At 53.4% G+C, this 24,555-nt stretch overlaps 10 protein-coding genes across 10 annotated transcripts; 5 read left to right on the top strand and 5 right to left on the bottom strand.

Moving 5' to 3' along the window:
• Positions 1-502: 502 nt before the first annotated feature.
• On the bottom strand, positions 503-2,271 carry EV422DRAFT_165487 (uncharacterized protein). The gene is made up of 3 exons (XM_053065038.1): positions 1,644-2,271; positions 1,341-1,497; positions 503-865 (listed from the first exon to the last, which is right to left on the bottom strand). The coding sequence occupies exons 1-3, from the start codon at positions 2,111-2,113 to the stop codon at positions 563-565; spliced, it is 930 nt and encodes a 309-aa protein (XP_052923744.1). The 5' UTR covers positions 2,114-2,271; the 3' UTR covers positions 503-562.
• Positions 2,272-2,719: 448 nt separating this feature from the next.
• Positions 2,720-3,343, bottom strand: EV422DRAFT_507954 (uncharacterized protein; the record flags this gene model as incomplete). Its single annotated transcript, XM_053068696.1, has 2 exons — positions 2,720-3,001; positions 3,149-3,343. The coding sequence occupies 2 exons, from the start codon at positions 3,341-3,343 to the stop codon at positions 2,720-2,722; spliced, it is 477 nt and encodes a 158-aa protein (XP_052923743.1).
• A 926-nt stretch (positions 3,344-4,269) lies between these two features.
• On the bottom strand, positions 4,270-7,053 carry EV422DRAFT_507953 (uncharacterized protein; the record flags this gene model as incomplete). Its single annotated transcript, XM_053068695.1, has 5 exons — positions 4,270-4,556; positions 4,622-4,727; positions 4,774-6,063; positions 6,520-6,577; positions 6,731-7,053. The coding sequence occupies 5 exons, from the start codon at positions 7,051-7,053 to the stop codon at positions 4,270-4,272; spliced, it is 2,064 nt and encodes a 687-aa protein (XP_052923742.1).
• An 821-nt stretch (positions 7,054-7,874) lies between these two features.
• Positions 7,875-8,066, top strand: EV422DRAFT_498499 (homeobox domain-containing protein; the record flags this gene model as incomplete). The annotated part of the gene is made up of 1 exon (XM_053068022.1): positions 7,875-8,066. One exon carries the CDS (start codon positions 7,875-7,877, stop codon positions 8,064-8,066), a length of 192 nt encoding a protein of 63 aa, XP_052923741.1.
• A 395-nt stretch (positions 8,067-8,461) lies between these two features.
• On the top strand, positions 8,462-9,483 carry EV422DRAFT_165171 (uncharacterized protein). The gene has a single exon (XM_053065035.1). It carries the CDS (start codon positions 8,637-8,639, stop codon positions 9,399-9,401), a length of 765 nt encoding a protein of 254 aa, XP_052923740.1. The 5' UTR covers positions 8,462-8,636; the 3' UTR covers positions 9,402-9,483.
• A 1,253-nt stretch (positions 9,484-10,736) lies between these two features.
• On the top strand, positions 10,737-14,420 carry EV422DRAFT_165143 (uncharacterized protein). Its single transcript, XM_053065034.1, has 2 exons — positions 10,737-10,817; positions 10,882-14,420. The coding sequence occupies exon 2, from the start codon at positions 10,902-10,904 to the stop codon at positions 14,262-14,264; it is 3,363 nt and encodes a 1,120-aa protein (XP_052923739.1). The 5' UTR covers positions 10,737-10,817; positions 10,882-10,901; the 3' UTR covers positions 14,265-14,420.
• A 1,086-nt stretch (positions 14,421-15,506) lies between these two features.
• EV422DRAFT_536842 (omega-6 fatty acid desaturase, endoplasmic reticulum isozyme 1) lies at positions 15,507-17,432 on the top strand. Its single transcript, XM_053070868.1, has 5 exons — positions 15,507-15,712; positions 15,827-16,185; positions 16,265-16,695; positions 16,764-16,982; positions 17,053-17,432. The coding sequence occupies exons 2-5, from the start codon at positions 15,834-15,836 to the stop codon at positions 17,224-17,226; spliced, it is 1,176 nt and encodes a 391-aa protein (XP_052923738.1). The 5' UTR covers positions 15,507-15,712; positions 15,827-15,833; the 3' UTR covers positions 17,227-17,432.
• Positions 17,433-19,845: 2,413 nt separating this feature from the next.
• On the bottom strand, positions 19,846-21,211 carry EV422DRAFT_536837 (uncharacterized protein). Its single transcript, XM_053070867.1, has 5 exons — positions 20,943-21,211; positions 20,705-20,880; positions 20,546-20,641; positions 20,137-20,463; positions 19,846-20,067 (listed from the first exon to the last, which is right to left on the bottom strand). Exons 1-5 carry the CDS (start codon positions 21,019-21,021, stop codon positions 20,023-20,025), a joined length of 723 nt encoding a protein of 240 aa, XP_052923737.1. The 5' UTR covers positions 21,022-21,211; the 3' UTR covers positions 19,846-20,022.
• A 1,096-nt stretch (positions 21,212-22,307) lies between these two features.
• On the bottom strand, positions 22,308-23,199 carry EV422DRAFT_165055 (uncharacterized protein). Its single transcript, XM_053065033.1, has one exon. The coding sequence runs from the start codon at positions 22,868-22,870 to the stop codon at positions 22,418-22,420; it is 453 nt and encodes a 150-aa protein (XP_052923736.1). The 5' UTR covers positions 22,871-23,199; the 3' UTR covers positions 22,308-22,417.
• Positions 23,200-23,782: 583 nt separating this feature from the next.
• EV422DRAFT_488304 (uncharacterized protein) lies at positions 23,783-24,130 on the top strand (the record flags this gene model as incomplete). Its single annotated transcript, XM_053067421.1, has 1 exon — positions 23,783-24,130. A coding segment is annotated over one exon (348 nt), but the record flags the coding sequence as incomplete, so codon positions are not given.
• Positions 24,131-24,555: the final 425 nt, after the last annotated feature.

Below are 24,555 nucleotides of genomic sequence, written 5' to 3'. Positions count from 1 at the left end.
CAGCATTACGTAGATTTCTCCAGGCGGACGGCGCTGCGCGGAGAGCAGAGAAGGCCCGACTGTCCCGCGCTATCCCGATGCCTTGCCAAAAGCGACACATCTTCCCGGCGCCTTTCAAGCGTCTTCCACCCAGCTGCTCCCTCAAAGTGCGTAGGCGGGAGGGCACCGCTCTGGAGTATTGGCAAAGAATCCCAGGGAGGGTAGCGATAGGTAGGGACTGGTTGGACTGTCACGGAACACCTTACACCGTGGATGCCGTGGATCTCCCGTGGATGGAACACATTCTTGACCCTCACCAAATCATACACATGTGCGAACACACAAAAAACCACAGTGTTATACGTTTATTGAGAGGCACACATGCCCCTGTATATTGTCGATACGCGGGAACTCGGACATCAACTAGGGAATCTAGGGAATCAGAAACCAAAACTTGGGAGTAGTATTGCATCTTGGCGTGTTCAGTCCTTTAATATGCAGGACTAAGTAACAGTGTTGACGATAAACCTCCCCCTCCCCTCGCCCCCGGGCACCGTACCAATGTTGCAGCACGCCTTTTACTCTATACCACACATTCCCACCCACCCATAAATGTTTTCAGCCGAGAAGCTCTGTGGCTTCCCTTTCGAACTTTCGCTTTTTCAATACCGCAGGACGGGAACAACGCGATTCTTGAACCGGGCGTCGGGGACAACCAACCATGCGCGCGTTTCTGAGGATGCTGCTTCCACAGTCCATGTTGGTGGTGTCGGGGAGATGGGAGAGGGCGAGGAGACCATTGGACGGGAGCCGGCTGTATTTGTGCGGACTCCTGCGGGTAGCTTGCGTTTGTTGGGTTGATCGGGTTGACTGTCTCTGCGGGTCGCTTGCGTTGACTGATAGCCATTGAGAAACATTCATGACGCACAGAGGAGCAAGAGATGTCGTATCGAAAGTTGAGCAGGTCGTGTATCGAGTCGTCAAGCGCATTCGAAGTCCATTGGCAAGGATTCATGGCAGGTAGATATGACGAGAACCAACACAGTAAACCAAGCCAATCCAGAACAGTGCCAGTGATCCAAACAGATCGATGGACATGATTGAAGTTGCGGTGAGGACGCACGTCAAGGACACATCATAGGTCAGTTTCATAGGAGGTGACAAATTAGTTCCGTTTTTGCAGGTTTTGATGGGGTTGGAAGAAGGGTATGCATGGCATGAGTGCGATTGAGGTTGAGATCGAGAGCGTAGAGCAGGAACAGGAGTAGGAGAAGGAAAGATTGAAGGAGGAAAAAACGAGTGACAATTGATAAGAACCTGCAATCACTTCGAGCACAACAAACACCAAAATAGCTACTTACGTCGCTCCGTCTTCTATCATCGGCCGGTGGTATGGGAGCAGTTTTAGTTGGCGATGGTGGCGAACGAGGTCGTTTCCGAGCGAGACTTGGACTATCAGTAGACGTCACATCTGCCTGACCAACATCTGCTCGACGGGTATATAAAGCTCCTTCGAAACTATCGAGAAGGTAAATTGATAAGCACAAACGAAGAATTTATGACCCGAGTCGGGACGGTTTAGCGACTGGATCTGAGGGTCTACACGCTGCAGTCCTCAATACTAAATTGGGAAGAGACCAAGCTATGCACCTACGAAAATTTACCTTTCTGAGTTGTCCATCTTCTTGCTTTGAGATTGGCCCGCATTCACTCCCCCATGTTTCTGACTTAGCGCTGCCTTAGCATCAGAACGAACTTTTAACCCTCCCGCATCAGGTTGCGGGCTGGTCGTTGACTGTTTCTGTTTCTGGGCTGCCAATCTAGGGTCCGCGGGCACCTGTGAGCCAGTATGAAGCTGCTGCGACTGTTCCTGGCCTAACGCTGGCAAGTTCTGCAGTCCATTTGCGACAGCCATTGAATTCGGAGGCGCCGCTGCTATCAGAGCGTCGACACTGATCCCCAGTTGCTGCAAGACCACAAATAGCTGCTTGCGCTCCTCTGGTGAGGTATTGGGGCTCGTAATCGCATCCCTAATCGCTGTCAAATGATCGAAAGCCAGGAGAGGCGGAGGAGGAGCGGTGTGGCCCGAAACAGATTGGTGGGGATCGCTGTACGTAGTTATAGTAGTGGCCATCTTGAGATAGTCCTAGAAAGCTGGCGGCCGGAAGTTTTTTGACGTTCGACAGGTCCTTAGGAGTATGGGGATATGGCAGTTGCGAATCGCTTTTTAAAGTCGGTGCTGAAGAGGTCGAACAGACTCTGCTTGTCAAGAAGCCCGAACGCTTGATGTTGAGGTTGATTGCTCAGGTCAGCGGTTGCAGCGGTTGCTGCCTGTGTGCAGGTTGCCCTTGCCAAGACCCTGTAGTTTCCCACGGTTGCAATGAAGTCTACACCTCTTGCAAACCAATGACGAACAGGATATTGAGCGCTCGCTGGTGTTTCTTTCGATCTCAGAGCCTGGGTTCTACTGCTGGACACGGTCCATATATTTGCCTTCGAACGTTGGACAGTGGGTGGATGACTCTCGGCAGATTGCAGGCTTTTCCCACCGGCCGAGAACTGGGGAAAAACAGAGAGCTCTCGCACAGCCTTGCGGAGAACATGGGGCGAAACGCGTCACCGTTGGTCAGCACGCATCACGTGACCCGGTATTCAAACTTGTGTGAACTTTCGACAGGAGTATTGACACCCGTTGGACTATTTTTGATGCCAAAGAACTCGCCCTCCTTTGTGAGCAGAATCATCCCCACCGCTTCTGCAGTTCCAATTCCTGTATATGTGTGCTTTTTTCTGCCCCTTTCTCAGTGTGTGCATGTGGAGATATCCCCAAGCAAATGAGAATCTCGTTCCTGCTCCAGGCACGTATGTGTGGAGAGCTCACAACCTCCGCGGGACGTTTGCATGCGACGTCGGGATACGAATCGAATGACATGCCTTCTCCATTGGAGAATATACCAAGCTCCTCAGAAAGGAACCGAGTTTTCAAAGTTAGCTCCTCAGTGCAGAAACTCCTCATGGACGCCTGACATCACATCTCAATACAGCCCGATCGAATGACCATCCACTCTTCGCCCCTGCCTATATGAACGTGGCCAGACGTGCCGCTAGACGCCCTTGTACGTGAGATTGAAGAGAACAACACGGCCCGTGCCTAGCTTTGCATCCTTACACCATCGTCGATTCCTCCAACATGAAACGACATCGCACCCCCATGCCCAAAGGTCAAAACACATCCACCTCGACGGGAACCGGTAACACTGCCCATCCCTCCATGTCCGGCGGCTCCACCGGCGCCTGGTCGGGTGCGACTGCCCACCAAAGCCCAGGCCAAGCTGAGATAGATGGGCCGCTGAGCGTGGGCCATCGTCGTTTAGAAGTGGCTTTGCGGGCGGTCGGACTAGGGACCGGTACGAGCTCACGGTCCAGGGAGTAGACGTCAACGGACGCCGGTGACGTTTCTTCGCAGCACAACGTTGGATGGGGCGATTACTTAGGCGGATCCACTGGTGTTCAGATTCCGCGGTGTTAGGGCAGGCATAGAGTTGAGATGGGACTGGAGTTCATGGGTCATTATGGGGAGCCGAACCTGGAACTGACACCCGCTGTCGGTCCTGAATTGGAGGGAGTTGAAAAGGCGTTCTATAACATGCTCGATTATGATCTTATGTGGCGTTTGGAAGATATCAAAGGAAAGAAACCTTTGAGCATCCTTTCGAAGAGAATCCCCCTGTAGCGGTATATGGCCGTGAAAACGGCTCGCGCTACATTATGTCCCTGTTAACGGCTTGACGAATGACTGTCAAACTTTCGTTTCTTCGTTTCGATCATGTGACTTCCAAATCGAGCTTTCTGTTGGGCGTTCGTACAGAAAACGAACTGGTGCAGCTCTGCGGATATCACCTCAGAACTCCTCACAGTCGACGATGGACTGGACGCCAAACAACCCAGCAGAGCACCCTATCCGTCACATGCCGCAAGTCCTCTGCTCGGTCGCCAGTGTCTAGTCATCTTTCGACTTCCTCCCAAAACCTGCTTAGTTATTCCCGGCGCGACCCGAAGGCATCCGAGCCGCTCCTCATCCTGCCCTTGAAAAAGGCACGGGATACAGAGCGACTTTGCTGTCTTAGAATGGTCCGTTGGCTTGTCAATAGCAGAAGAATGAACGTGGTCTCATTTTTTAATCGGTTGTCTCCTGTTTCGCTTTGAGACGCTGATACGCGTGAGATTGATATTTTGAGTCGGGTTCGTTGGTTCCGGGATGGGGTGTTCAAGTGGGGTTGAAGGATGGTTTTAGCAAGACTCTACTTCAAAAAGTGCCGATACTGAAGCTAAGTGTACGGCGTTTTCTTCCTCTGCGTCTTTCTTTCTCATGTTGACGAAAAGGGCGAAGAAATCCCCTAAGATACCCCTGAAGAGATAGCCGGAAGGACAGTTGTAGGCGACTTCTTCAGCGTCATCGCCTCCCCAGATTGTGCATAATGGGCCATTATTATTAGAATCCAAGGACAATGCCGACAGGAGAAGTGATGAAGAGTCAATCTCATTCCGGTGCAAAAAAGCACCACGAACATTAAAGTCTTAGTCGACCATACACAAAAGAACGGTGAAACTGGAAGGCGTCAAAAGTAGATGGGCTATGTACCATACATTTCGGTTTCCCACACCCAACTTTCACAGGTCCAACACTCATAAAGATAGTAGCGATGAGACTTCCCATTCCCCCCGCGAAACTCGCCCGCAATCCAACGCTTTTCAATGCCTCGGCTCGCACAGAATATCGTCCAAGTAGCACACCCTGTGCGGATCCTCAACAAGATACCGCACCAGCGTTGTCCTCGCAACTGTCGCCAACATGTCCGCCTCCTCATTCCCCGAAAGGCCGGCATGCGCCTTCACCCACACGATTTTCGTAAGGCCCTCGCGCGTAACGATCGCTTTAAAAAGTTCAGACCGTGCATCCCTTCCAAAGCCCCGCCATACTGCCATCTCTCTTTCTGCGATGGGTAGCTCGAGAATCTTACAACACTTTGAGCTGCGTTGGAAGGTCTTCATTTCGGTGATGACGTCTTGGCAGTCGGTTCGGATTTCGACGTCGACGCCCGAACCGATCTTTTGAAGTGCGATGATTGCTGCGCTTAGCTCGGCTTCGAATGAACTTGTCGCCTTTACAAGCTGGGAAACGTTTGATCTCTGCTCCTTCGGGAAATAGACGCCAATATAAGCGATGTGCATCAAAGTACGCTCGAACCCCGGGACGGGCCAGGTCATGTTGATGTAGCCGCCATCAGCATAGCAGACGATCTTCTTCTCTTGTTTGATGCCCATCGCGCTGCTGTTGTGACCGGTGCGAGGCATGGGGGTTCCGAGTTCGAAGCACTGGTGCCGCCAACTTGAGCTCAACGCCACCTTGCGCTTGACGACTTTCGACTTCCGTTTGACCAGGAAATGACACCCCGATGGCTTGGCGGTCTTCTTCACTTCCTTTCTAGATGCAGTTTCTTCGTCGTCTGACAGGATCCAAATGGGTTCCACTGGCTGTTGTTTCGAGAGCTTTTTAGCTTTGTAAGAGAGATCCGCTGTCTTCGGTTTCGACGTGTCTGGCGATTTCGAGAGCTCCGTATTCTTACTGGTGAGACGCGCTGTTGACATGCCGTCCGGCTCTCGAGATGCGGTCGCCCATCCATGTTCCGCTGTCGCTTTGATCGGAGTTTTCAACAATATAATCGAATCCGGACTCGGTTGAGAAGTCTGCGGCATAATAAACTGCACGTCTTCCATGTCTTGCATCGCATCCTCGCAAGATCCCCCCTCAGTCCAGCCTGAATCCCGCCTCGATGACAAGGTTTTACCGGCCGGGAGTGTGTGTTGCCATGTGAAGGCGGACGCAGGCAAGGTTTTGTCGGTCTGAAGTGCGTGTGCTGCCGCGATTACTTCATGCTCGGGGTTCGAGACCTTAGCCTCGGTCTCTCGTTCGTCGTCACCGTTGTCGGACAAGATGACCACCTCATCGCCGTCGTCGGAAGTGATATCCATATCCATACGCTTAGCATGCCCTTCAGCCCAGAGGTGTGCGAGCATTTTCGGCTGAGTGAGTGATCGACGTGACTTTTAGATTGAGCGGTTAGTATCGAGCGTTCGTCTCCTAGTTATTCCTTCTCGTTCGCGACGAACAAGGCTTTCTCCAATGGACTTCAGAGCTGCTCACTGTTCACGCTCAACGATAAGAGGTGATCTGATTCCCACGCGTTATCACAAGTAATGGCACCGACCGACGCGAAACCTGCACCACTCTGTTCGGAATTACTAGAGCGCACCATTGGAGGAAGGGACTTAGGATCAGGACAAGAGAGAACAGCAGCAGAACGGGCCGGTGTCTGAGGGCTGGAGTTAGGGGATTGGAAGTCACCGGCCTCCCGCGCCGCGGATAATCATCGTTTGGGGGTCGGCCATTTTGTGGCACGTCCGGAAACGGTCTGGTCACCACGGCCGCTCCGGACAGGGGGGTTGTCGCAGAACGATGCTCAAAGATCCGCCACCAACCTTGATCTCGCGAGCCCTTCCGACGACGTTGGACTGATGCTGGATCCGCCGTTTGTCACTAAGCACATGCATTGGTTTGGCATCCTAGGCCGCACTGGATACGTTAGACGGCCGCTAGTGTTTTTTCGCCGCCCTTCTCATGAAAGAAGGGAAACGTGTGGTCCTTCTGCATACATGCGCACGTCCGTCGTCAGCGTTGTAATGCACGTACGCTTCGTCCATCCACAGCGCCCTTTCTTTCGCATGCCCGTCCGCATTAATGCTCAGTCGTATCTGTGTGCACATCGGTGGGCCGCCGTCTACCGTTCTTGAAACGACGGATCCCAAAGGGTCGGCCGCCGCCAGGCGGTAGGGTATCCCATCGGTGACAGATCTAGTATGCAGCGGCGGGCTTTTGTCCCTGCCATTCTCCGCGCCATGGACGAAGCGATATGCGAAGTAGCGAACGACGTCACAATGCGAACCACTATCTGGGGCACTACCGCCGGGCCGGCGGGCGACCATTTCAACTTCGACCCCTTGCATGTTCTGCATGTGTATGTTGTGATCCCCAAAACCTAATTGCGGGGCCTCATTTAATTGACGATATCACCCCTGGCGGACATGCTTTCGCGTCAAAGGAGAGAAAAAAGAAGGTGGGAAAACTGCGCAGGGGTTCGTTTGACGCGTCCCTGAGAGAAGCCAGAAATCCCCTCGCGATTCGCGCATAGATCCCCGCTCGAGGGCTAGGTCTCGTGAGTGTCTTCATGCACAATGCAAACATACTCACGGGCGAGAAAGCATGGCGATGGATGGCGTAGATCGGGAAGAGAGATATCAGGAGCTCCTTTAGTGTGTAAAGCGTATCTGGAGGGAGGGATGTGACCCCGTGTCGGTGGGGAGGGGAGACAGGACATGGCTTCCGGGGTGAACTTCCGCCAAGCTCCATCAAGACTCAAGAGAGCTGTCCTGGAGATAAAACGAGTGCCATCCCAGCGCGACCCGGCCCCGTTCTTTCCCTCATCCCTCAGATTCCATACCGCATAGTCCTTACTCGCCAAACAGGCACTTTCACGCAAATCTACATTTGGCACAAGACACATACCGACTCTTCATCCGGATCTTACTTCCGAGCCAGAACGAAAGTCTCTTTCCCACCTGTATAGTGTCTTCTGCAAGCAGCGCTTACATCACAGCGCACTTTCCCACGAACGCGTCGCGTCCCTTTTCCCATGAGCTTCTCCGACATGGACTCACCATTGCACGGCACCGACCTGCTACCGCAAAGTGTATCTCCTTCCCTATCTGTTTTGGAGTTCCTAAACACCGACACTTCAACTTTTGCCAAACGCGCCGCTTTGCACAGATCCTTCAGCATGGACGATGTCAGTCCTTGCAACCTGGCCGCCCAGAAGAAGAAGCGGAGAGTCCTGACCGGCGAGCAAATCCACGTCCTCGAAACGACATTCAAGTCCACCCCGAATCCGGACGCGGCGTTGCGAACTAAGCTGTCTGGACAAGTCGGATTGCCGGAAAGGAATGTGCAGATTTGGTTCCAGAATAGGTAAGGGCTTTGTTAAGGGAATCGCTGAGCGCGACATTAACATAAAGCATACGCATTCCCATAGGCGCGCAAAGCTCAAACGCAATCAAGACCCCGAAGCTAAAGCCAAAGCCCTGAAAGAGTCGGCGGTGGCTAAAAAGCGCAAATGCAAGCAAGGCAACGGCTCAGTTTCGCAAGCGAAGAAGCATGACACGGACGTCCCAATTTTCCCAGCCACGTTTTCGTTCGAGGAGCATGGGAAATCGGTCATCTCCGCTGCACCAATGGTCTTACCGTACCCAAGCCCCAACATGATGTTTGCCGAAGCGATCAACTTGATGCAGGCAACCAATAACGGCGATGAGACTCCTGAGATGATCGAAGCTGCCGGTGTTGATATCTGCAGTACGTATCACATGAGTTCCGCAAACTTCTTATTTCTCAAACATTGTGACCAACTCGCTTCTCAGTGTTCCCCAATGGCGTCTATGTCCACGACCACGAGGTGATTGACGGCGTACCGGCGGGTGCGTTCTATTATCCTTGCTACGATGAACCCTGTCCATACGCAACGGATATCTACGCCCACGAACGCATGTCGCCTTGCCCCAGCGAGTACCATCCCAGCGGTGAAGAGGACGACTCCGAAGAGGAATTCCACCAAACGCATATGTCGCCCTATCAGACACACCCTGGCTTACCGCACCAGTTGCCTTACTCTGAGGGCCATAAACATGAAGAGACCTTCTACGGGTCCCAACGTTCAGCAATGAACCTGATTCAAGGAGCCCATGCAATTCGGGCCCCGTCAGTATACTGCGCACCCGAGATGGAAGCCGAGATCGCAAGCGACGAAGACGACATGCTCCACGCGGCGCAATATCTCACGCCCGTAAGCTCGCTCTCTCCTCAACTTCAGCACGGAACACTGGGCTTCACACCTATCCTACGACACAGCTATCCCCAACCGGCCTACGCGAACCTGCAAGAATATGCGTCGTACATCACTCAAGAGGATATCGCCGCCGCCCAGGCGATGATCCCCGACGTCTCCCCGAGCCATAGCGAGCAGCTGTTTGGCCAGCCGATGGATCTGTCTGTCGCGCCGTTCATACCGTCTACCGCCTCCTTCAGCGCCGACTACCCATGTGAGCTTGTTCGTTCGCAAAGCTGCCACGCAGACGAGTATGCGGACGAAGACGATTCTGCGTTGGAGGGCACGTTTCAGACGATTCCCTACACGATGCGACGCCGCCATTCGATCGCCACAGCGTGTGATCCGACTCTCGTTCCATTCCTCGGGTTCGATCACTCCGCACTGAACAATGATGACGAGATGGACGTTGTTACGTACGTGTGATTTTGGTCACTCGAAAGTGTTTTTTGGTCCGAACTTTCAGCCGGTGGCATTTTGTTCTTTCTCTCTCGGCGTATCCATGTTTTACCTTCGTAGTCGTTCGGTATTTATCATCGAGGTCTTCGCATTGTTTTTGTTTCGAGGGAGACGAGACGGCGATTAGATGTTTATGCTCTTGGGCTTTTTAGGTCGTATCTCTCCATCCCTCCATCCCTCCTTTTTGTGTCTTTTTCGGCGTATCCTCGAACTTTTGGATGTATTTTGGCGTAAATTAAAGGTGAAAAGATGTTATAGGTCGCTTTGGTGGCATTTTCGGGACGTAGCATGGAAAAATGGAATGTCATGAGTGATTGAATCATCGGGAAACCAAAAGCATTGTATACATATGCACCTCGAGACAAGGAAATTGACGGAAAGGCATTGGGCATGCAGCAAGGGCAATATATCGCACCGCTGTACACCCCAATGGAACATCCTCTTGCCACAACTCCGCTTGCGCAATTGAAAGCATTTCTGTCAAATCGTCTGGATCTTCAACCGTGGAGAATCCGACGCCCAAATTGGACGCCATCGATACATGATTTGGGAAGTGCAGAGTTCTATACTACGTATATACTGACTTCATGACTTGTTCGTTCAAAAAGCCAATGCATGATACCACAGGAAACAGTCAGCGGCTCGCACCGACCTACCCCACAATTTACGCACGTTTTCGCGACATGTCTGCCCAATTCGAACATCAAGTTTCGGAGGTTCAGAACTAGGATCGCACTGCAAGCCACTTCCGCAATCAGGCCCAGAACCCGGTTTCGGGAACTGTTAACAAAAGCGCTAATGGAATAGATAGGATCTGCAACGGGGCTGAATTTCATTCAGCTCACAGGACCCGAGGTCACGTCGTCTGGCACACGGTAGCCATGAAAGTGAGAGGGCCAATACACGGTGGCGTGTCCAAACAATTGGTTTGGGGTGGGGTCTTTTGAACCGCGTGGATGATTCATTTAGACACAGCTCCGATGTTACTCCATTTTGATTAGACTCCGGGCACTCCGCTAATCAAAAACGGCAGCCCATGAATTGCGCCTGACCCCCAGAATTTCCTCCCCAACAACCCCTTCCGTCTTGCGTGGTCTCCTTGCTGGTCAGGGAACTTGGATCTGGAAGTCGCAACGACCGAAAGGTGCTTTGAGAGCGAAAACTCGGAAGCGGCATTTCACATGAAAGACTTCTACCCATTAACCCTGCATCCTCCACACTCCTCAACGTTCGGAATCACTCCACACTCAAACCGCAAGTACATAGGCGAAAGTTCCTGGCAGACGATACGTTTGGTGCGAGCCACAACCAGCCTTTCAAAACTCAGGGTTGTCAAAGTGGGGGGGAAGTCACCTTGTAGCTTCTTTCCCAGAGACAAATCTGGTGAGTGCTGGCTGGGCAATACTCTACCTTTCTGAGGGTGCTAGACGCTTACACCCGTCACCAGTCTTTTAGCTTTCAGTGGGAATGGTTCCTGGGCGCCTGGAGACTCCTCCCGGACATTCAAACTCTACTGGCAATACCGATGCTCCCAAACTCCACAACGGGCAATACAACAACACACTAAACGGTGGTGGAGTACCCCAAACAACTCAACCAACGGCTTCGCAGTCGCAGCTATCCTATCAACATCAGTATCCTACGGGTGGTTTTGGGGTTTCGACAGGTTACTCGGAATCCAATTTCCACGCCAACAGTCGGGCAAGAATCATTTCCTTTGCGCAAGGACCTGGAGGAGACCCGCAGAGAATGGGACAAATGGATCCTGCGAAGAACTTGACCGGGAGGCCCATGGCTCCCGTGCCTGTCTCACGTAATAATAGCAGTGGTAGTCATTGGCAGCCAACGCCCCACAACGTGCTAACCACGCCAACATCCATCATGATGGGTCATGGTCAGGGCATAGTCTCAACAACGCCTCCCGATACGACATCCTTCGGCACCTCACCCATGTTTCCTTTCTCCGACTCCCCCGTTTCCCCACGGCGTACCTCGAACTTTCTCTACAGGCGCGCACCGCACGCCGTCTATACTGGAAACAACAACAACAACAGTAATAGCAACAGTCCTGCGCCTGGCAATGTGGGGACGAATGACAGCGCTTTCCAGCAGGCACTGCAAACTCCGTTCCCGCACCGCGACATACCTTGCTGTGGGATCATTCACGCGACCTACGACGACCTATTGCGGCATTGCGCGCTAGAGCATACCGCGAATCCTAATGCAAATGGCTCACTAGCTAATGCGAAGCCAGGGAACGGAAATAGCGGAAATGCTGGGCCCGCAGCTTTACCCATTTATCCCAATTACGGCGGAATTGCACCAGCCATCACCAGAGCGGCATTTCATGAGGCTCGAAACGGGTCAAATGGAGCAAACGGGCAAGACTGGTCTCAGTACTATCCTCCATTATACCAGCATCCTACACACCTAGCGCATGGGCCATCGGGTCTCAGCGGCCTCTTTCCGGCTGGGACGGGCAATGTCGACGCTGATCTGTCCGCATTGCTCGCGAATCAACCGAACGTCAACGATGCGGAAACGAGAGGGGCACAGATCCTCGCGCAGAAGCGAACTCTGTCCGCGGCAGCGTTTTCGGTAGGGTCGTATTCAGCGATCGAACTCAAACGCATAAGAGAAGAATTCCGGTTGAGCGGGGTAGATTTCTCGGACATTTTGATGCAGAGTGGCGATGCAGGGCAGGCGATGTATGGTATGACACCAGGGAATGGGATGAGGTCTGGCATGGGAACGGGATATCAGCCGCAGCAGGAATTGTCGGAGGAAATGCTCGAGTCCTTGCTTGCGCCCTCGCGGGTGGATGGAAATGCTGGGGGTAATCCACTCTATCAACAACCCTTCATGTACCCGGGCTCATCGGTTGCCGCGAATGACGAGACGGACTATGCGGATGCATCGAACCCTCAGCAGAACAGTCATCGGCGGGGCTCGCAGACTGATCAGGAAGTGGAGGCGACGCGCACGACTCCGATGGCCGTGCCGAGACCCGGTACACACGCCCAGATGAGAGCACTTCATGACGCCGACGACGACAACCACAACGATTCCGCCCACCCCCTGCACCGACCAAGAGGTAACTCCAACTCCAGCCTTTCCGACGGTCATGGCGCGGGTCAGACGTCGGCACTCTCCCAGAAGCTTGCTCAAACGTCATCAACCATGGCCGCCCCACAACCTGGCCACTTTGCCCCCACATCGTCCCTCGCGGCACCCATACCGGTGAACAACAACATGCTCTCATCGGAGCAGCAGCCGGGGAACGCGATGGACTTTCTGATCGCAAACTTCCAGGCTTCGTCCTTGCGTACTCCACCCATGATGCCCCAAAGTGGCCAGATACCCTCGGAGTTTGCGTTGGACGCCAATGCCGATTATGTTGAGACGCGCCCGGCATCACATTCTAGGCCCGATGCTGCTGCATATGATGACGTGTCGAACGCTAACGGCCCTGTACCATCAAGACAGCATCTTGCATCGCAGAATTTGGGTGTGCAGTCGGCACATACGCAGGACCCGGCCATGCCGCACGGTCTGCAGACGAGTGCGCCTGTACTGCCCCCCGAGTTCCGGAATCAACCGGTGTACATGCCAGCATACGGCTATGCGGATTACTCGTCCATCCTGGTGGGGCAGGGTATGAACCATTTGGGAGCGCCATATCAACAATACGCGAACGGACTGGTATATTCTGAGCAAATGTATCCTTCGGGCGGAGTAAATGCGCCTCAACGGCAGCAGCAACACCCGAACCACGATACACATGTGCAGGCGGCCATACCCTTACAGCAACCCGCGACAGCCGTGAGACAAACGGCACAAACACAGTCACTATCCGCCAACGCTTTCCCGCCAGCGACATCGGCAGGCAACCCCGCAACCCCGGCCGCCCACCACCCATCACCCGCCCCCTCCACAACCTCCCGCGTCCCACCCACAGCCCCCGCCACAACCCCGTCCGCAGCCGCAGCAGTAGCAGCCCGCCCAAAAGCCAAGCCACGCGCCCGCAAAGAGCGCCCCCACGGGCCCACCCACTCCGACTCCGCCTCCACCGTCGAATCGGGCGATGCCGGCACGCCCATCACCGCCGATGCCCCAACACCCAGCACACCCCTTATCGGGCCCGCTAAACCCCACCCGTGCCCTCACCCCAACTGCAACAAATCCTACAAGAACCCCAACGGGCTCAAATACCACCTGGAACACGGCCACCCGGAACTCTACGAATCCACCTCCAAAGCAGCCGCGGAAGCGGACGCAGCCGGGGAGGACGACCCGAAGAACGCCGTAAAACCGTTCATCTGTCGCGTGCTTGTTGACGACGCGGCTGCCAAAGCGGTTAAAGGTGCGACTCCCCAGGGGGAACGACCGCCGACAACGATAATGGTGCAGTGCGAGAAACCGTATAAGAATCTTAACGGGTTGAAGTATCATTTGATCCACGCGCATGGGTTGGATGATGTGCAGTGCAAGAAATTGCTGGCGGTTGCGAAGGTGGAAGCCAAGGAGGTTCTTGAAGCTTTCAATGCGTTGGCTGCGGCTGAGGAAAAAGCGGCTGCTAACGAGGCTGTGTTGAAGGAGGAGGAGGATAAGCCGGATGTTGGGAGGAATGTGACGACGACGACGACGACACAGGACTCGGGGTCGGGGTATGTGGAGTATTCGTCGTACCCCCGCGGCTACGATGTGGGCGAGACGCCGTCGTATGATGCGGATTTGGATGTGAATGGGATGTTGGCGCAGTTGTTGGATTTGCCGCCGCCGAATCATGATGTGTCCGGGTTGATTGGGGACTCGGATTTGAGGCAATGATAGCGGACGAGGGAAATCTCTCTCCGGACCGCGTTCTCCTTTCGACTTTCTTCATAACGTTCATGACTTTCGGCTTCCATAACTACCACACTACTGTAGCGTAGGCACAGACTGTATACTTAAAACCTCACACATAATGACCATATTCCCTCACTCTGTATATTGCATTTAGTTACCCCTAGCCCCTCCGTCGTTGAATTGTTTTTGGAGTCATACATCAACAAAACATATTCGTATAGTCTATTGTTACCCATGATCACGTAATTGGCTCATACACACTTGATTCCCAATGTTGTTCCGCGCGTGGAGCAATGGAAGACGCATGGTTTTCCTTATTCTCCACAATTCGTTCTCCACAATCCGTTCATGGCTATGGAAGTTTGACTGTCTGGTTTGGATCATTCGGAGAGAGAACCAGCCAATCTGGCACGTTTGACGCCACGGTCGTCGAGTGTAGGAGCGGTATGTCTGTCTCGGCGATCAGCAAAGACAAGCTTTGGCCCCGGACTCGAAGATCTATATCCAGCGTTTCTGTCATCAAAGAACATCCCACTCCGAGCGTCGATTAATTGGCCGTGCTTCATTGATGCCGTTTGCAAAGCACGTCAAACTCCATGCAGGACCTGTTGAAGCTGTCGAACGCGGTACTAGGTCTCGCCCTGGGTCTCGCCAAACTGGTTTAAACTTATAAATTTTAAAAATTGGTCACGTGTCTCACTCACTGCGCATTGTAAAACCATGGCGGGTGACGCACGAGCACGAGCGTCGAGCGAGCGGAGGGCATGGCTGTGCGTGTGCTTCGTTTCGATCGTCGTGAGATTTGCCAATCTCTTTTATTTTATATATCCGCGCGGATCTCAAGGAATCCTGATGGCTGGAATCAGGGGCTCACTTTTACCGGGGATGAGAAAGTCTGATAAAGACGTTGCATGTGCCTGCACCGCCTTCCGAATAGCTGGCTGTGCGAGAGGATCCGCCATGAATGCAAGGAGAGTTTCACCGTGCTGCTGCTAATTCGGGGCCTACAAATAAGCTCGTAATGGATAAGTCCAGGCGGAAGCATCCAGAAGCCCTCGCGACCGCCCGATCTTCCCGACGCGCCGCGCTGCAAATAGCCTATTTTCACCTTGCGCGTGTGCTCAGCCGGTGCCTTCCCTGGCGCGTACCACCCCCCCCTCCCCCAATGCAGGGGCGAAAAGCATATGCATCTTGATACCGCCCGCTGAATGAATTAATGGGATTGCAAACGTCTGGATTTAGAACCGATATCGTCCCGAAAGCGTCCGTGGGTTTTGCGGTGGAGAATCTCGCTTTCGGCCGCAATAAAACCCCCAGGGCGTCCGCGAACTCCCCTCTGAAGCTTGCTGTGCTCCCACGGACTCTTGTTTGCTCCCGTTCTGTTCTAGATATCCTCAATAGACCTTTGTCGTGGTTACCTGATATCTGTGGTGAGTGCTTCCTCTTCCCCTGGCCCGCAGTACACCTCAGCAAGGTTTTGGAACCTCCGACAAACTTGTTTGCAAAGTCAGACGCTGATCTACGGCTTCCTTCTCATTTTCCAGTCCAAACATGGCTGGCACAACGACAGCGACTCCGACCCCTGTCGCCCGCAAACCTACCGCGATCGCGGCCGAGGATGAGATGCTGAACGAGAGCATTAAACACGAGTTCCCAGGAGCGGATATCAACATTGGCGCATTGCGCAAGGCCCTCCCCGCGCGTGTGTTCGAAAAGTCGCTCCCCATTTCTATGGCATACTTCGCCTTCGACACTGTCGTCCTTGCCGGTCTGTTTGTCCTCTACGCCAACTTCTTTTTGCCGGAGCGCCACTGGTCTCTCGGTCTGTGGGCGGCGTACGCCGTTTGGTTCAATGTCACTGGAATTATGCTCTGGTCCCTTTTCGTAGTGGGACACGACTGCGGTAGGCTTGAAAGCTACTTTTGAGGCGGCCCTATAATCCTTGGATATTGTTGCTTATCCTGCGAACTCCTCTTCGTCAGGTCACGGAAGCTTCTCTAACCACAAACACGTCAACGCCACGGTCGGACATCTGTCCCACGGTTTCCTCCTCGTCCCCTTCTGGCCATGGGCTCGTTCCCACGCCCAGCACCATCAGTTTCACAACCATAAAGAGAAGGACATGTCCCACACGTGGAGCACGCCATCGGAGGAGATCATGGGCGCCAAGTTCATCAAGAACCAGCCGTTCCTCGTCCCTGTCGCATACGCTTTCCTGTACCTTCTTGCCGGTCTACCAGATGGTAGCCACTTCTTGCCATGGAGCAAGCTGTTCAGGAACAACAAGGAGCGTGCCCAATGCGCGTTCAGTGTCGGTGTCGTGTTGACCTACCTCGTTGCCATCCGGTACGCTTCTGGATCGTGGACAACGTTCAACTACGCATACGTTGTTCCATGGTTGGCCTACAACACAGTGAGTTCATTACCGGACTTGACTTTGGGAAGGTGCACGCATGGTTCTCACACCGCATATTTCTACAGTGGTTGTACGCTGTCACCTACCTCCAGCACCACACCGCTGGCACGCAAGTGTATAGCGAGAAGAACTGGACCTTCACCACCGGAGCGGTGCAGACCGTCGACCGCGTGTACGGCTACGGAATCCTTGACAAGTTGATTCACAACATCACTGATGGACACGTTGCCCACCACTTGATGTACACGTCCATCCCTCACTACAGGTTGATGGAAGCGACACCTGTAAGTTTCATATCAAACCGGAATTTGCCGTCGAACGGGCCACCTCCTAATATTCATCCTCGTTCCTCAGATCGTCGCGAAAGTCCTCGGCCCATCATACCGCAAAGTCGAAGGCTTCCCACTCTGGGAGTTCCTCAAATCTCACTGGTACTCCACCCGCCCCATCCTCTCCTGGTTGCCGGAGAAGGGCATGTGGAAGATGAAGTATCCCTCTGAGGTCGCCGCGGAGACCAAGCAGGAATAGACGTGCGAAAACATTATAGTATCTGGACGACTTCATGTCTATAGACTGAATTTGCGACGTGGACGCCGTGTTTAGATTAGGGCTCTAGACGGTGATGATGGGAAATGACGGGGAGGTTCCGTTTTCGCTCCTCTCTCGTTTCCCGCTTTTTTGTACCTTCTTATTCCCCTATTTATCTCAAATTAAGAACAGCCTTACTTGCGCAATGGTTTTGGGTGGAATTCGAGTAACCTCTGAGACTTTGGTCATCCGACTGAGGCCAGGATCCGGCCTGGAGAAAGCCAGGATTGTGCTGGCCGTCGCTGGAGAACTCCAGCAGTCACCTCCCTCATGGACGAGAATAGCTAAACCTTTCTATCGCCCTCGTTGCGTATACAAAACGCTCAGCACAATCGACTCGACCAGCCACAGACCGGGCTTTACCGCATTTTCATAGTGGCACAAGGACGGACCGTATGCCGGCGAAGGCGGAGCTGTCGCTATACCGGAGGCTGGCTCTGGCTGCGCTTCTTAATCCACAAGCGGATGGTCAACCGAGCCTTACCCGACCCGAGCTGCCAATAGACGAGCTGGCAAGTTGTGTCGCTGTGTTTTTGTCGTGCATGCTGAGTGACGACGAAGTGGCCATATGCATTCACACGGACACGCGACCACATCACTGTAGGCGCTAAATGTTACAATGAGAGCGAGATTATGGCTCACATGAAGCCACTGTACCATCTCGGCGATGTCAGCCGTTCGACACCGTCTGCGTCGACGGATGGGCCTTTCTTTACTCGACTCCAAGCATGCGGCGACCGTACTATACTGGATTGCTTGCTTGACCATGTGAAGCCATACGTGCGTTGGATCTTCGATCGTAACAAGTCCGATATTCTAAAATCCTGCCCAAACCACGACAACCGTGAGCGTACCAAGCTCGCCACGGTGCCAAATAACATCGGTTCCTCTGCAAGCACCCGACACTGACTCGGCCATATATCTTGCGAGTCAGAGCACAGCGAGTGCGACGCTGCCGCATGCGAGCTTTTTCCTGTGGGTCGATCGCATCCTGTCGTCGGAACCTGTGTCGGCAGCAGAAATCATGGAGCTTCCAAAATGTGATCATGGTCGATTCAGTCATTCATGGAATGTACGACCTACGAGATTGGGTGCGCGATGAACTCAGGACCCCTCGGCAGGGTTAGAACCACAATCGTTACATACCTCCGACTGATGAGCACGTCTGTATGCCGTGACTTCAAGGGGAACCTTCGGAAGTCTAGAGGCTCCCAAAGGGCAAGTCTAGAGACTTGTGGCGAGTCTGCAATGGCCAATCCGAGGGATTGCGAGCTGAAGGTGGAAGAACGTCAGCGGTTGGTCATCAATAGCAGAGGATGCCGTTATGCTACATTCATGCATTCGCATAGAATCTACCTAGGCCATTTTGCAGGGAGGTTCCTCGCGCAAGAACATCGATGTGAACAAGTGCAGAAATCGCCTGTCGGCAACCTTGCGACTTACAGCATGCGTTGACAGACGGTTGGCTGGCGGTATGGGAGTAGGACGGGGATACACAGGGCCGTCTCGGCAAATATCCAGGGACCTGACGACTCATTTGGAGCGTCCTTGTTGGCTGACGAACGCACTTGAAAGGCTGCATGCGCGCATAAAGGCATCCTATACCATGCTTAGGCATATCTTCGGTGATGTTAACCAGGCCCGTCGCAACCGGAGGTGTCCCGACCCCAGATTCACTGCACCTGCCGTACCTTTCATTACCTTATCGGGTATGCCTGGTATATCCTAAAACTTCAGCTGCCGACGACGGTGGCTCGGGCTCTCAACGCGCTATCCTGTCGCCAAAAAGCTGACCGCGGTCAAACCCCCACAAAACGCGTGATGTAAGCAGGGAAAGTCCGCTCATGTCCGAAAGCGTCCTTTCCCAACGACATACTTCGGACAGCTTCTTACAACGAGCTCTGTGGGTTTTGAGAATTGGAACTGAGGTGGAAAACGCCTGCCTGCCGGTCGAGGCACCGCGGGTCCACCACTTTGGCATGCAGGCCCCGAGACTTCTGTCCAACTTACATCCGATGCTTTGGCCCTCATCGACTATCCGCCAACTGAAAAGCACCCGCAACCCACATGAAAATGAGGTAAACGGGAAATGTACCCCGCGTCCGGATTCCGTACGTTCCCCGTTCTTCTTGCACCCATGAAGGACGCGTTCACCCTTGAGACCCTGCCCGACGCCGCACTTCATCCAGGTCAACGAAGTTGAGTGCACCCAACACATCTTCCTGCCCTCGGACACGATTAATGCAGAATTTGAGGATTCAGGAGATAATGGCCATCCATCCATTCCTGTACGTGAATAGCCTTCGTCGGGCATGGGGGCCAGTTTGGACTATCTCTTTGCCTCGCCCGTACTTCGGCACGCGTTACATATACAGACGCGTTAGCAATACTAGAAAAACGATAGTTGCTAACGAGCTGCAGTAACTTTGAATGGATCCAAGTGCGCTGGTTGGAAACTCAAAGTGTTCGCAGGTCAGGACATTCAAGCGGCGCATAGATGACTGAGCCCACAGACGAGTTTCCAAATACCCCACCCGCAATGGACGGAGAGGACGATCGTACGGACATCAGGGCTATGTTCTCATTAAACTAGATTAAACCGGTAAAATTCTACGCGATGAGTTTCCTATCTCGATAAGTCTCCGAAAGAAGAAGATAGGGTACGCTCGAACGAGGAGATAAAAGCATGGGTATCGCGGAAAGCCAATAGGTCCCCCCGAGCTGCATATCCGCGACTCATCCAGCACGGAGGATTTTGCCAAGCGCTTCCTCTTTGGGCCGCTGGGAATGCAATCCCTGTCAGCCGCCTTTTCGGCATTATGTCTAAACCTCCAGCTCAACGTCTCTCACCTCACTCAAACTATGCCTCAAAGAATCCGCCACGAAGCTCCTCTCCAACCCAACCTGCGCGCTCTGCAACGCCGGCGCAACATGCGGGTCCTTCAGAATATTCGCATCCACCAACTCCGTCACCGATGGCCTGTGGCTGATTTTTGGCTGGATGGAATCTACCAGCAAGTGCTTTGCGAGATCATGTTGCGTGCTTTGGAGGGCGGGTGCGAGGGAGGTGGTTTTGAGGATATTTTGGTCGATGAGAGAGTCGACTGAGGGGCGGCCGGAGAGTTTTCCTTCTAGGTCGTCGAGGAGTTTGTGCTTTTGTAGATCGTGTTGGGCGCCCTGTTCGTAAAGTCGAAGTTGGCGTGAGGACCAGTTGGGTTACTTTGTGACACATTGTAGGTAACCGTGTCATGAAAATTACCTGGATGGATGGTGCAACTCCAATAGCAAGCAAAACATGCTGCTCCACCAACGTTTCCGGCTCCGGCCGAGCAGCCAGCTTCTCCTTCAGCGTATCCTAAACCCCGCAACACCCCTTATCAACCACAATCCCCAAAGTTCCTCCGTCCGCCACACATACCTCAATCCGCCTCTTCCTCAACTCCTCCCTCACACCCTGCAACCCGTCCGCAACAGTATCAGATTTCAGGATATTCCTCTGTTTCAATTCCTCCTTCGTCGGTCGATGTGCGACGAGGTCTTCGAACCCGGAGATCCGTTTTAGGGGCTGCTCTTCCATGGAGACTTCGAAGCCGGCTGAAAGGGGGAGGGGGGTCAGTTGGGGTGGGAGGTGTAGGGTGGGGAGGGTGTACGGATACCTGAGTAGGGACCCGTTGGGGAGGAGGGATCAGGACGGCTTATGGCACCGGCGAATGAGGCGCTACGATCGCGGCCCATTGTAACGTTAGATGGTTTCTGGCGGAACAGATTGAAAAAGCTACGAGAGTGGATGTGTGTTCAGTGTATCAACGCTGCACGTCTTGGACGGTCAAGCGTGGCTTTTGCCCTCGCCCGCATTTTATCATTCCCCAAGAAGTCCTCTTTTTCTGGAAGTTCCAGCAGACTTGGGGTTTTTGCAGATCCTATTTTTGGGAGTTCGGTAGTGTACCGTTTATTGAGCGGTCCAGATCACGACCACCGCGACCGCCAAGCCCGGGTAGAAAACCGTGACAATGTTCTCGACGTCGATCTTGGTTCTAACCGTGAAGTAGTTCCCGCCACCTTCCGCCAGATACTCTTTTCGTTGTCATATTCCGGTTTTGCAGATCCAATCAAAATGGATACAGAAAAGGCCAAGGGTTTCTGCTCATTCTGCTTCCAGGGAGCTATTGCGGAGCAATTGAATCTGTGGATCTTAAATGCACTAATCAATGTCATTCACTCGGACTGAAATCTGCGCTTGGGACGTTGATAGTAGGTAGCGAAGGTCGGTTTCACAAAAGATCAAATAGTGTCGAGAACGGAGCGGAGTTAATGCTTACATGCGTTGATCAAACGCGTTCCTTCTCATGCGAATGGGGAATCTTGACAAGAACCAAGGGAAACTTTCACCCTCGCAGCGGATACAGCCAGTGAATTTGGATGTCGCAGGGATTGAAACGACATGTGGGGGTATGAAAACGAGAATATCACTGTCTTCGATGGCCGACGATTGTTCATGAATACCTTTTCCTTCTGGATAGCATTCATCCAGTCCTCGTGGCGGACTCTTAACATCCAGGACCCAGAGATGGTATAGGTTTTTTTGTGAAACCCATAGGCATGATTTTGTCCCGTATATTACCTGGCAGCAAGGGGATTTGGGACCGACCGAATTAACAATCCCGCAGAAATGGAGGACCCCGTATTTTGAATCCGCTTGTAATACGCGAGACCCTTCTCCCAGAGCTTGCGGTACATGCCTTCCTGCTGTTGTTGCCTCTGTCACTTGTCTGATGGAAGCTCTTAGGCATGCCTGGTACTGAACGACGTGTCCTAGAACCACATGCATCGCATCTTTCATTGTACAGGGTTCCACCCACTCGACCAATCCTGAGGAAGGCCAGAAAGGGAAGAAAAACAGCTACGCCCTAGAACATCAGGTGTGTGGGGGCGCAGTGACGGTCGTCATCCACAGTCGTCTGCATCGCAAACAAAACGCTCTCCAGAGGGACGTGATTTGGAGAGATGCAACATCAGGTCGACTCTTGATCATACAGTACAAGAGTCGGTAATCCACATTGTACCAGAAGGCGTAAGTCTTCCGCACCCAAGCCCTTTTTGGTGAGCTTCTTCGGTATGCGCATAGACGAGATCAATAAAATATGTTCTCGTAGAAGGTGTCAACATACGCCCGAGACGGTATCTGGGATAACATTCCGGATTGGGTGTTGATTGTTAGTGAGCATCCCTGGAGCCGTCCGCTATACCATTCGAGAGAACCAGATCTATAAAATCTACCCCGTATGGTGGCCGATCCGAAACCGTCCTTGCTGAATCCCCAGCTTCTCCATACAAACCGGTATCCCCAGATCCGCCGCGTCATCCGTCCCCTCATCGCATTCAACAAACTCCTCCAGTTTGTACAATATGAAGATGCGGCACGGGGTTCATTCCCCATCCGCCCCGTGGGGAGATACTTGTACCCATGCTTGGAGGAATCAAAGTACATGTTGTCGTTGCAGTTGTAGGAGACTGTCTGCCCGCGATGGTTGCGATCGTGGTTGGTGGGTCCAAAAATACCAGATCGTCCTCGAGGATCATACATAGCATTTTCGTCCCGCGTAAACAGCGTCGTAATGTGTCTGCATAGACGGCTTTATACCGCTGTTCAGCGTCCGTCGACCCACAGAAGTCGTTGAAGATTTTTACGACCTCCGCGCCAATGACTTGCTGAACAGGGTCAAAGCGCGCGAAGTTCGGCGAGGTGGTATGCATATATGTTGCGAACCAGGCGGCGAAGATCTCGGCGGGGTCGGATATGGGGTATGTGTTAGTCGAAGAGCAGCAGTCAGTTTACGATAAGGAGGCGGCGGGAGGAGAGGTTGCGGCCGAAGAAGGGGTAGTAGAAACGGGAGCGACGGCGGGAATCTGAGCTCCCTGGCAGGAAGGAGTGTGCCAAGTGCATGCTGGGACTGTCGGATGGCGAAGGGAAGCGTTCGAGGATCGTGAACTTGGAGGAGGCAAAGAGGGCAAAGAAGGCCACGGGGATGCGGCGGACGACTTCCTGGACCGGGAAGGAGGCCTTTGAACTCCAACAGTCTCAGCTTCAGCCGGCAATCCCATTCTGGATCTCATTCTGGATCCCATTGCCCCAGCATTGCCCTAGCAGCCCACCTGCAAACACAGTCTCATCAGGCTGCTGCAACGGAGAACCTTGCTCTTCGTCTTCTCAGGCGCTGCCTCGTGCGGGCAACGTCGCCATATGCTCCTCAACAGGCACTCCTCGCACTCGGCCTTCCTCACAGGCCCAGCATCGTCCCCCACCGAGAGCGGCCCGCCGCCAGCCTCACAATCACCACCCACCCAGCACCAGCACCACCAGCACCACCAGCGCCACCAACAACTCCGATACCCGAATCCTCGGCACCGCATAAACCTCCCCACGACCTCATACCCCGCCGCCCCCATCCCAATGCTCCCGACAATCCTCCGCGCCCCCGGCCGCTTCTTCCACCACGTCAAATCCATCGCCAAACAATACGGCCTCGCCTGGCTCCTCGTCTCCCAGATTCTCTCCTGGTCCAACCTCCTCCTCATCTACCTCTTCCTCCGCGCCGCGCAACCGGACGTCACCGGGTTCGTCAAGAATTACAATCTAGGCCATTACGCGGAAACGGTGGCAGAGACCGGTGGGACGTTTGCGCTGGCGGTGCTGTGTAATAAGGTGTTGAGTCCGTTGAGGTTTTTTGTGTGTTTGGTGATTGTGAGACGCACGGCGGGGAGGCTGAATCCGTGGTTGGAGAGGAAGTGGGCGGGGTGGAAGAGGTGGAGGGGAACGGATGTGGAGGCGGTGCCGAGGGAGGATCCCGAGGAGGTTAAGCAGGTTTGAGGGATGGGGATGTAGGAGCGGAGGGATTTTGTGGTGGATGCTGTGGGCTGCGATGGGCTGCTGCTGCTGCTGGAAGTTGCCATCTCGCTCTGAATCATTCTGAGGAGGTCCGACGCACATCTAGCGACATTATCGGAGGGGAGACATTGAGCATCCCCCAAAGCGGGATTCAATTTCGAGTTATCTCGGAAGCCACGTTCAGAGAGGATCTCTGACAGGCCGACATACGCACGCGATCATGGATCCGGTTGTCTTCCGTTTCTGCCCTAATAGGCGAGATGCATATAGAGTTTTTGCATATAGATCAAATGTGTTCTTAGACTCATTTCTGGAAACAAGAACTATTTTTTGGAAACATCATGTCTATTCATCTGAATCGTCTCATATTCGATATCAAAATT

The sequence above is a fragment of the Fimicolochytrium jonesii genome (assembly GCF_025526975.1).
Source record: "Fimicolochytrium jonesii strain JEL569 chromosome Unknown EV422scaffold_20, whole genome shotgun sequence".
NCBI lineage: Eukaryota > Fungi > Chytridiomycota > Chytridiomycetes > Spizellomycetales > Powellomycetaceae > Fimicolochytrium > Fimicolochytrium jonesii.
This window is presented reverse-complemented; position numbering and strand designations above follow the sequence as displayed.

What these genes read in the sequence shown, in the direction of transcription:
- EV422DRAFT_165487 (XM_053065038.1), bottom strand. Translation starts at nt 2,113, where the DNA reads ATGGCCACTACTATAACTACGTACAGCGATCCCCACCAATCTGTTTCG. An exon ending in AAGATGGACAACTCAGAAAG is followed by an intron (nt 1,498 to 1,643) that starts GTAAATTTTCGT and finishes CCTTCTCGATAG; the next exon opens with TTTCGAAGGAGCTTTATATA. An exon ending in ATGATAGAAGACGGAGCGAC is followed by an intron (nt 866 to 1,340) that starts GTAAGTAGCTAT and finishes AGTCAACGCAAG; the next exon opens with CGACCCGCAGAGACAGTCAA.
- EV422DRAFT_165171 (XM_053065035.1), top strand. Translation starts at nt 8,637, where the DNA reads ATGTCGCCTTGCCCCAGCGAGTACCATCCCAGCGGTGAAGAGGACGAC.
- EV422DRAFT_165143 (XM_053065034.1), top strand. Translation starts at nt 10,902, where the DNA reads ATGGTTCCTGGGCGCCTGGAGACTCCTCCCGGACATTCAAACTCTACT.
- EV422DRAFT_536842 (XM_053070868.1), top strand. Translation starts at nt 15,834, where the DNA reads ATGGCTGGCACAACGACAGCGACTCCGACCCCTGTCGCCCGCAAACCT. An exon ending in CATGGTTGGCCTACAACACA is followed by an intron (nt 16,696 to 16,763) that starts GTGAGTTCATTA and finishes ATATTTCTACAG; the next exon opens with TGGTTGTACGCTGTCACCTA. An exon ending in GGTTGATGGAAGCGACACCT is followed by an intron (nt 16,983 to 17,052) that starts GTAAGTTTCATA and finishes CTCGTTCCTCAG; the next exon opens with ATCGTCGCGAAAGTCCTCGG.
- EV422DRAFT_536837 (XM_053070867.1), bottom strand. Translation starts at nt 21,021, where the DNA reads ATGGGCCGCGATCGTAGCGCCTCATTCGCCGGTGCCATAAGCCGTCCT. An exon ending in CCCAACGGGTCCCTACTCAG is followed by an intron (nt 20,881 to 20,942) that starts GTATCCGTACAC and finishes TCCCCCTTTCAG; the next exon opens with CCGGCTTCGAAGTCTCCATG. An exon ending in GAGTTGCACCATCCATCCAG is followed by an intron (nt 20,464 to 20,545) that starts GTAATTTTCATG and finishes CTTTACGAACAG; the next exon opens with GGCGCCCAACACGATCTACA.
- EV422DRAFT_165055 (XM_053065033.1), bottom strand. Translation starts at nt 22,870, where the DNA reads ATGTATGATCCTCGAGGACGATCTGGTATTTTTGGACCCACCAACCAC.